Genomic DNA, 10,959 nt, shown 5'->3' with positions numbered 1-10,959 from the left:
ATGTGACCGTGCTGTAGTTCCTTTATAGCCCAACATTAGCCGCCTTTCGCTTATGGGTGGTGACGTGAAGTCATGTGACCGTGCTGTAGAACCTGTAGAGATGAAAGTGCTTTAGATTATGCTCAGCAGTGTGTAGGGTGGTCAAAACGTTAGCAGGAGAAATTAGGAGTTTTGCACTTTGGGTGTGTGGTTTTATGAATTGTGTTTAGTGTTCTGAGAAACTGAGCAATTAAAAAAAAAATGTGTGTTAGCAATCGAGAAAAACTGTAAATCATCACTGTCATCTGAGTCTTCAACTCTGTGCACCTTATTCCATTTATTTTTTTCTCAGGATGACGGCACATCTTTGCATAATGATTTTTTCCTTTGCACTTTGCACACATTTTCCCATAAGCAGGACATTGTCTTGATGTGTGTTTTTCCCCACATCTCTTGCAGCTGAACAACTGTTCGTCATCATTGTTTTTATCTCTGTATCTTTTCCACGGTTTTGCTTTAACTGACACAGCGTTCACTCCCTCGTCATGTTGGCTTGCTGCTCCATGTGCAGGTTCATTAAATGTCAGTACATGTTGGCGCGCTAGCTCACTGGCGTGGCATATTTTAATGGCGCTCTCCATCGTGAGTTCTGTTTGTCCTCTGGTTGAGCAAACACAAAAGTATTGTTGACTTCCAATGCTTCTGGTAGGGCAACGGTTAGCAGTATTGCTATTTTTCTAGCATCTGACTTTGTATCCGCTCCGACAGCTGCAGCGTACAGCAGAAACTGTTGCTTGAATGTCCTCCATTTCGCATCCACATTTCAACCGTGTCCTGGTACCATGTAATGTTCTTATTGGTTATAAATAAGACATCTTCTTGGATCTTTAGACTAGCTTTACTAGCCAACTTTATTAGCCAACATGCAGTTCCCTCACATCTTGTTCTGCTCACATCTATGTCCATAGATGTTATACTGCCACCTAGTGGTAACATATATGCATTGTAACTAAAGCATAAACACCTATCATTGTCACCTATCATCACCTATGTGCAGAGTTTGACCCTTGAAGGCTGTTTCTTCTGCTCTGAAATATATTTGTTACATATTAATAGAATTTAAGATTTTTAAGTAGTAGATGGAAAACATACCAAACACTAATTATTCAAAGTAAAGTATTTCATTGTATATACGGTAATACTAAGGCGGCATAGGCCTATGATATAATGTTTGATATTAAAAAAAGTGATTTGTTTTCCATATCCAAATGGCCTTGCCCCTAAAATGACGAAAATCCAAGGACAATGAAAACTAATTTCCTTGGCTCAAGACTTTAATGGACATGTCTTTGTTAAATCAACATTCTTGAAGGCAAATAATGCAGTCATTAGAATAAATGAGAAATCACATGATATACATTTTGTTTTGAAAAATGTGCATGTAATTGTAGTAAATAGCATCAAAGAAAAGAAAACATCAAATGGTTGTTCTACTCAGTGTGATTGACAGGAGAGATGATCAGCGGAGAAGAGTTTTTACCATCATAATTAAGACTTGGACCGAAATAAGGGTAGAGTTTCTCTTTGAAGCAGCAGCCAGTGAAGAAGTAGATCAGAGCTGCAGCATCAACATCATAAAAGGAGACCAGACCCTCCTCATAATCCACAAACACCCCCACCTTCTCAGGCTGAGACTTCAGAGAGAGACGGACTGAAGGACCAGCACAAGCTTTGTACTCATTTTCCATCAGCCATATTATCCAGTAAACATCCTGAGGAGTCATTGTGATATCTCCCTTCCTGTTGATCGACTCTCTGACCACTCCTAGAACCCACCCAGTCTTCCCTTTAACCTGAACCTCATAATAAAATCTACCTGAAGAGAAACTCTGCTTTGCTAAGACACGAGCACAAGTATCAAATCTCTCTGGATTGTTTGGGAGATTCTTCTTCACATCACCAGGTTTAACTTGTTTTCCATCATCAGACAGGATGAGATAGGGATTTGCTGTATCAGGATCAAGAGTCACCTCCACCTCAGACTGCTGGACCCTCTTCAGCTCCACCTCAAGCAGCTTCTTCATCTGTTTCCTGAGCGTCTCCTCCAGCTGAGTCACAGCTCTCCTCACAGTCCCCTCATATGAAGGTGGACGGACCCTGACTTCTGTCCAGTTCTTGGTGGGTGGAGCAGCGTTCAGGGACGTGAAGCTTTGGAGGAGGTGGAGCTGGTCTTCAGAGCGTGAGAGCTGCTCCACCTCAGAGCTTCTCTTCTTCAGCTCAGAGACTTCCTGTTCCAGCTCTTTGATGAAGCCTTCAGCCTGTTCCTCTGTCTCTCTCTGCTTCTCTTTGATGGTGTCCATGAGCTCGGCCTGGCTTCTCTCAACAGACTCCTTCAGAGCGGTGAAGACCTGAACACCATCTGCTATCTCTCTGTCTGCTCCTTCCTTACTGAGCTCCACTGAGCGATTCATCTCCTGAATCTTCAGTCGTCTCTTCTGGATCATCTGCTGGATTTCAGCCTCTGTCTTCCCCAGCTCAGCCTTCTTTCCTTCATATCCTTCTTTCAGAGGAACTACATCATGTGTCTTGTGGTCTGAATAGGTGCAGAGCATGCAGACACACACCTGGTCGGTCTGACAGAACAGCTCCAGCAGTTTATCGTGCTTCACACACATCCTGCTTTCCAGGTTCTCCTCAGGGTCGATCAGCTGATGTTTCTTCAGACCTGCTCTTGTCAGGTGAGGCTCCAGGTGAGTCTCACAGTAGGACTCCAGACACACCAGGCAGGACTTCAGGGCCTTCAGTCTGGTTCCAGTGCAGACGTCACAGGGAACTTCTCCTGGTTTGACAACTTGTTGCTCTGAGCTGCTGCTGCTGGCTTTCTGTTGAGCTGACTGTCTGAACTGAGCAGCCATCTCAGAGATGAACGTGTTGACCAGCAGCTCAGGCTTTATGTTGAAAACCTTTTACAGTTGGGACACTGACTCGGGACATTTCTATCCCAGTGTTCAGAGATGCAGGCTTTACAGAAGTTGTGTCCACATGGTGTGCTGACTGGATCAGTGAACACATCCAGACAGATGGAGCACAGAAACTGATCTTCAGTGAACAGACAGCTGGCAGCAGACATGTCTACACTCAAAACTGTCTCGAAAAATCTAAACTGTGTCATCTGTCGATATATTACATTCATTAGCTGAGTTAAGGAGAGCTCATTCCAAAAGTTCCCGCAGCCAATTCCCGTTATAGCATCGCACAGGACTTAGTCTCCCTAGTGTACATTTAGATTAAGAGTTTTACTTTTTAGGCAACATACATAAATAAATAATGATCCCTTCTAATATATTAAGCATTACAATGATTACACCCCAAGCTCTCTTATTCTTCTTAATATCATCCTCTGAAACTGTTAAATCCAACAAGAATTTATTTTGAAACCACAAACCATCCCTCTCATTGCTTATTTTGCAGTTGCACCTCTTTTGACAGATGAGTGGAACTTTCTGTCTGGGTACACTGAAGAAACTTACATTTAATTAAATGTATTATGCCAAGAAATGTTAAATAACATTGTTGCATTAAGTAGTTGGTTGAAAGCAATAATATTAGGTTTAACCTAATATTTTGTTATCTGAACTTTAAACAGTTATCTGAAATTTGTTGAAGTAACACATTTAATTAAAGTCAACGTTTCAGTGTTTTCAGTCTATAGTTGAGGTTTTGATTTCTTACTCTTTTTAAAAAACTGTAAATGTTATTAGCTGTTCTGCTTTACAGCTCTAACTAGAGAAACAGAAAGGTTGAAACATGAGGGTTCAGTGCATTGCTATATTTAAATGTAGTAAGTAGAAATTGTAAAAGATCAATCATTTCAGTTGTGTACTCACCAGTGTTTGGTAGAGACTCTGCTGTGTTGTTGAGAGACAGAGGACTTGTCTCCACCCCAGCTGTTCTGTCGCTCAGACAAACTTTCACTTTCCATTCTGGGAAGTTGATGCTCTCCTATTTCACTGTAGCTCCACTTCTCACTGGCCCGTCGCAAAGAGGGAGTGGAGGAGGGTCATTCACCGACTTAAAACATATTAAAAGGGCCTATTCTGCTCATTTTCAGGTTCATATTAGTGTTTAGTAACTCTGGGACATGTCTCCATGCTTTAATGTTCAAAAAACGGGATTTTAGCCTTTGCAAAACATTTACATGCACAAAACTCACAGGAAATGGGCAACCACACACAAAAGCTGTATTTATCTTATGATGATAAATGAGTCAACAACAATTGTATATTCCAGTTTTCTTTTGGGTTTGCAAACATGTGTAAAGTAGCTGAAGCTGTCGTAGTAGCAACGAATCATTGGGGAGTAAGAGAATAAAGTGGCATAAAAAGAAAATACTCCAGTAAAGTACATCAATATTTTATTTGAGTGAATCTACTTTCCACCAATGTGCTTCCTGCTGTGGATGACTGTCATTTTAAAATATGTCTTTAGGTTTCGGCTCAAAGTTCATAAAAGTTGATGATTTTCCACCTCCTCCTCGTCACGGAAACAACAACCCTCCTCATATAATACATCTTTATATCATTTACTCTTATATAATTTCACGTTGCTCAGTAATACTGTATAATATCACAATGTGTTTCTTTACATACATATGGTGGTGTGTCTAAAAACGTCTCGTTGTCCACTCTGTCCATCTTTGGTCTTTAAAACCAGAGTTTTTTTGCAGAACAAAAAGAAAAATCCATCCTGCAGTTATAGAAATAATCCGTTTTCAGTCGATTGTTTTTCCACAGGTGGGCAACACAGGAAGTGGTAATGTCCCTGTTTTCTGGATCATTGGCTCTTCAGCAGCGTTGCCGGATGCTTGGTGATGATGGACGATGGGAAACAGTCTTTATTTGGGAGGGTCTGTCCTCGCGGTGTCAGGAGACCTACGGGACAGAGAGAAAACCCATTACATTTCAGAGTAATTTAAAAAAGTTCCGTCAAACTCTAATGGAAACATTGCTTCCTGTCTGTGGCTCTCAGCTGCAAGCCCATTGGTTCCTACTGGGGTTGGTTTCGACATACATCTTTAAAAACCCAAGCTTAGTTTCTTTCTTATAAAGACTCAGTAGTTTCCTGGAAACAGAAGCACAGCACCTCTCGGTACTTCTTCACCTGAATTATTCATCCCCCCCCCCGCTGTTCGACGGCAGCTTGAATCCTAAAAGAGCTGGTGGAGTCAGACGAGGACGATCCGGATTACAGCGGGAATTCATACATCACTCTGCAGACAGCATCAACATGCAGCGCCCGCCTAAACGCTCACAGCTGATTAAAGGTGAAGCTGCGCGATGCGTTCCTGCAGTCAGAGCACACGCTAAACATCTTGGAAGGGAAAGGCAGAACTCTGAAAACAACCTGGGAACCGAGACGTGGTTACAGACTTCTAGACTATAGTTCAGCAGGAAGAAACAGGAAGGATGATTTAGCCTCAATCAGGTTATATGCAGTGTTTTTTTAAAGTCTCGAAAACATCATAAATAACCAGCTTATTCTGGACAACTTGTTTTGTTCCCATGTGGTTTTGACCCAGTGGGATTATGTTTGTATTACTATATCATTACTTTACTAATGTAAGACTTACTTAAAGGATTAGACATGTTTACATGCTTTAATGTTCGAAAAGGTCATTGGTCAAATAGGTAATTGGTTAGCTGGCCGGCTCTGTTGTGATTGGGCAACCGCTTATGTCCCGCCCCTTAGCCTATCATATACAGTACAATGTGTTGGAGTGCTAGCCAATAGAAGCGTGAATGTTACATAATGATGTCACTATGTTCTGGAAGTAAACAAAGTAGTCCAATGGAGGCGTTTCAGACAGTGAGGGGGAACACAGGGATTTTAGCCTTTGAAGACCATTTACATGCACAGAAACCTATAGGAAAGAGAAAACCCATAAAAAGCGGAATGGGGCCTCTTTAAATACTACTTATTGTTTCTAGACCAACAACAGTTATGTTTAAAACCCTGAAGTCACTATAAAACGGATTTAATATTTAAGTTCTAAAAGTAATTTTGCAGTATATTTTCTGTAAAAGCTTATACGATGCTTCTGGATGAATATGACTGTTGCACTAATGTGTATTTTGATTTAAACTGCATTACAAGCCAAATGATGTGCTAACTGGAACCCCTTTATAATGTGTTGGCTAGTTTCTATTCTGCAGCAAAACATCAAATTGTAAAAGTGTTGTCCTGAGACAACCACATCTCTAAAGTCAACTTTCCATTAGTTTCTCTTAAAAACAACCCTTTTTTCAACTTGAGGACGATGCATTTTCAAACTTCACATACAGTGACAAAGGATGTCGGATTAATGTAGAAGTATAAAGTTGCATAAAATAAAAATACTTAAAGTTAAGGTAAAGTTGTACTTCAATTCAGTACCTGGGAGTATGACCGACGGAGGACGTCCTTGGTTTGAAGTAGAAAACAAAATAAAAACCTTTTTGTTTACAGGTTTCAGTCAAGCTGAGCAGAAACAAGGTGAAAAGAAGCAGCAGCAATCTTTCAAAAAAACATATACAGGATGTTCACTCTTTGGATTTGCATCTCGCCATGTTCACATTCAAAGTAAATAGTTGTCCTTCCCTCCAAGGAGAATTGGATTTCTGATTGAGCAGACTGTGATTTGTTCCTCTATGTTTTTCCCTCCCGGTGTGACTGAAAATACATTTGAAGTACCTCTGCAGGCTTCAACACACACTCCAACATACAGAAAAATGCAGACAGGTAAAGTCACATACTTTGTTCAAGGACAGTTATGTTTGAGCAGAAAGAAACTCCAGGCGAACGCATGGCAGCGAGACACAAATGAGTTCTGCTCTCTGCTGCGATGCCTGATTACATCTCAGCAAATTACACCTCGCTCTGCAGACTCTAATGATCATGTACGAGGGTTAGAAATGATATGTTCAATGCTCCTGGCTGAAGAGAGATGAAGAGAAGTCTGCAGGTTTAACCTCTTTAACAGACCTGAAAGCACCTGACACTTTAATTATTTAAAAATTGTCCAAGGTAGACATTTTAGTTACCCATGCTGGTGGTGCAACTGATTGAAGGGACTTCCTTCCAATCATGGATGTTTAACAAAAACAGCGGTGGAGGATCCCGTTTATTCCTATGAAAGTTGATCTGTGGCGATTGAAGCCCAAAACCTGTATCGGGGCCTTTGCTTAAGCTCTGCCTACGATTTCCCGCTCTCGGCTAGGTCAAATGAATGGAGAGGGAAAAAACACTGGATTCGGCTTTTGGCGCATTTTACAACTTTTAAACCCTAAGGATTTCACTAAGGGTAATAAAAGTGTTCGTCGGGGGAAGTTCGTTTTGTTTTTAGTTCGTTTATAGCACAACATTAGCCGCCTTTAGCTTAGAGGTGGTGACCTGAAGTCATGTGACCGTGCTGTAGTTCCTTTATAGCCCAACATTAGCCTCCTTTAGCTTAGCGGTGGTGACGTGAAGTCATGTGACCGTGCTGTAGTTCCTTTATAGCCCAATCTTAGCCTCCATTAGCTTAGCGGTGGTGACCTGAAGTCATGTGACCGTGCTGTAGTTCCTTTATAGCCCAACATTAGCCGCCTTTAGCTTAGCGGTGGTGACGTGAAGTCATGTGACCTGCTGTAGTTCCTTTATAGCCCAACATTAGCCACCTTTAGCTTAGCGGTGGTGATGTGAAGTAATGTGACCATGCTGTAGTTCCTTTATAGCCCAACATTAGCCGCCTGTAGCTTAGCGGTGGTGACGTGAAGTCATGTGACCGTGCTGTAGTTCTTTTATAGCCCAATTAGCCGGCTGTAGTTCCTTTATAGCCCAACATTAGCCGCCATTAGCTTAGCGGTGGTGACCTGAAGTCATGTGACCGTGCTGTAGTTCCTTTATAGCCCAACATTAGCCGCCATTAGCTTAGCGGTGGTGACCTGAAGTCATGTGACCGTGCTGTAGTTCCTTTATAGCCCAATATTAGCCACCTTTAGCTTAGTTGAGGTGACGTGAAGTCATGTGACCGCGCTGTAGTTCCATAGCCTAACGTTAGCTTTTTACTTCAGTCATAAAGTGGTGTTAATATGTGGAGATTAACCTGTTGAACAAAACCTGTAAGTATCATAAAGGTGTGTTTGCCACATAACTCATTTTCTCACATTTTCAAAAATCCATTGGGAAAACACACAACCAGTCGCTGACGTTAATAAAATAAAGTTTCCGTCTGCAGCTCGTTTAAAGGAGATAAATATTAAGAAGAAACACAATTAGAGAGGACAGAAACAAGTTTCATCTTGTTGGTTACACATTAATTTAAATCACATTACTGCGCAAAGTTATCAGAGGGATGTGTGTGTGTGTGTGTGTGTGTGTGTGTGTGTGTGTGTGTGTGTGTGTGTGTGTGTGTGTGTGTGTGTGTGTGTGTGTGTGTGTGTGTGTGTGTGTGTGTGTGTGTGTACACTTGGCTCAGAGCAGTTGGCAGACAGGTGTGTGTTCACTTTGGCAGAGGAGTTTAGAAGTCACCACACACACACACACACACACACACACACACACACACACACACACACACACACACACACACACACACACACACCCTTTAATCTTAACTTCAATAGAAGCCATTTTTATATTTTCAGGTCAGGGTGGAATATCATTATTTCTCTGACTTGTCAGCTGCACTTCACAGCTTAGAGTCGAGCTAATAACACATTAAACAGGTAATACCACCTCCAAGTGGACATTTTATGCCAAAGTTGAAGAAACTCCCGTACGCCGTCCCTAAGTGCGGTGTCTGACGCACTACAACGACCCAACCCTCTTCCATAAGGAGCTGCAGCTTCAATAACAATGCAGATATAAGCACAAAAATGTCAGATTAATTGCTATATGTATTTTGTTTCAGTCTTCCACTTCAGCACAGAAGACCCAGCAGGGATCCACAGCAGCCGGGGGAAACACTGCTGTCTAGAAATAGAAAAGCTAGGAAATAAAGCCTCTTACAGAACAATGAGACAGAGCAGGACACAACACAAAAGAGCTCCTTTATTTAAAGACTAAAAACCGTGAAGCCTGTTAGCCTCTCATCCATATACGGTGTTTTATATAGAGATGCTGTTAGTGTGAGTCATATTCAGCTCAGGGTCAGGAAGACGGCCAATAAAATCTGTTAAGAGACGTTGATTAATCACACGGCACTTCAGAGATAATACTTAAAAATCCACCTGCACTCTGATGAGATAACCTCTGGGGTTTCTTGCCAAAAACACAGAATATTAATTGGAAATTAAGAAATGATGTCAATATTTCAAGGCTCCATCTCAAGGACTCTCTGTAGCCCCGTGAGCTTTAGGAGAACTCAGATCCTTTACTTCAGTAAAAACTGTAAAAACCTTAACAGGAAGAAAGTTTGGAGAAAGAGTTTGAGTTTCTCTTACCTTGACATTTGGCTTCCTCGTTGAGAATCCTCTGTACCATCCTGAAAGAAAAATGTAAATAAACATGAGTGACTGAGACTGAAAACACACGGATTCAATGACTGGCTCTGAGGTTTGATTTGTTAACATCAAGAAATAAAGTAAAAACTCCATCACAAAGGATCATCATGTTGAAGAGAAAATGCGCCCCCCCTAAAAACTGAAATATTTTATAAAGAAATGCTTTTGGTTTTGTTTACTTTGCCCTTAAGAGGATGAAGTATAACATATTCATTCGACCTGGACATTAAGTCAGTAAAAGTTGAAGTTGTGTGTGTAGATGTGTGTGGGGGAGTAGCCCGAGGTGTTTGTACACCGTTTTAAATCTGCATGATGAAGTCAGAAAGTAGAATCAGATATTCAGTCCACCACTCTTAGCCTCGGAGAAAACTGATGTACGTACCAGCAAATGCTCCTAAATATTCCTATTCCTATATATATATATATATATATATATATATATGATATATATAGTATATATGAAGGACTTATTTTTTGTTACTGCTATTATGTATTGGGGGAGTAGATAACTATGATGGGGTCTTTGAAAAAATGCTATAAAACTGTCGTTGAAAGTCCGGATTAAACATCCTTTCATCAACTCTACTTTTATTCACTGAAAAAGTAGTTTGAAGAAAAATATAGATCCTGATTTTTTGACAATTTCCACTGCAGCATAGGCCTCGTTTCACACTACACTTGAAACCTCGTGTGACCTACAATTATATCTCATATATAATTGTGTGTTGTGGTGTGTGTGTGTGTGTTGGTGTGTGTGTGTGCTGTGTGTGTGTGTGTTTGTGTGGTGTGTGTGTGTTGTGTGGTGTGTGTGGTGATGCTGTGTGGTGTGTTGTGTGTGGGGGGCGCCTTTGTGGTGTGCGCTGGTGTGTGTGTGTGTGTCGGCTGCACTGTGTTGCCGTGTTTGTGTTTGTGTGTGTGTTGTGTGTTGGGGCGCGTGGTGTGTGTTGTGTGATGTGTGCGTGTGTGTGTGTGGTGTGTGTGCGGGGCACTATGTGTGTGGGATATGTGATGAATTCCCTTCCCCGTTGAATTCTGAGACGAGCACTGCAGTGTACCTAGTTCTTACACATGGACGGACATTCATCAGAGTGATGCCTCTGCGGGAGTACAGAGCTGTCATTGAAAATTGACTGAACTCAGAGTAACCCTGACAGCTGAAGATGTATCCCAGACCGAACCATGAATTAGGTGCGGCACGACTCCCCTCCACAATGTGGGGACATCACCAGCTACCCATCCAAATGAAATTAAAAATGTTTCGGGTCTCGGAGCTCTTCGGAAAATATGAGACCTTGCAACAGCGATCACCAGCACTGACACACAATGAACAAAACGAAGGACACACGCACAATACTGGCACACACGAACAGCCCATCATACAAACGACAACTAACCAACAGCACACGGACCGTCACACTGACTCAACGCTCACAACCACACACACCAACACCCCGACTCA

General features: G+C 41.7%; 1 protein-coding gene across 1 annotated transcript; it reads right to left on the bottom strand.

The window, feature by feature from the left end:
* Window positions 1–1,295: 1,295 nt before the first annotated feature.
* Window positions 1,296–3,919, bottom strand: LOC104961227 (probable E3 ubiquitin-protein ligase TRIML1). Its single transcript, XM_010789471.1, is given in 3 exon segments — window positions 1,296–2,944; window positions 2,947–3,116; window positions 3,867–3,919. Coding segments are annotated over 2 exon segments (1,638 nt in total). The 5' UTR covers window positions 3,110–3,116; window positions 3,867–3,919; the 3' UTR covers window positions 1,296–1,469.
* Window positions 3,920–10,959: the final 7,040 nt, after the last annotated feature.

The sequence above is a fragment of the Notothenia coriiceps genome, unplaced genomic scaffold (assembly GCF_000735185.1).
Source record: "Notothenia coriiceps isolate Sejong01 unplaced genomic scaffold, NC01 NC01_scaffold00032942, whole genome shotgun sequence".
Classification (NCBI taxonomy): domain Eukaryota; kingdom Metazoa; phylum Chordata; class Actinopteri; order Perciformes; family Nototheniidae; genus Notothenia; species Notothenia coriiceps.
Note: the sequence above shows the minus strand (reverse complement) of the source record. Positions and strands in the feature narration are given on the sequence as shown.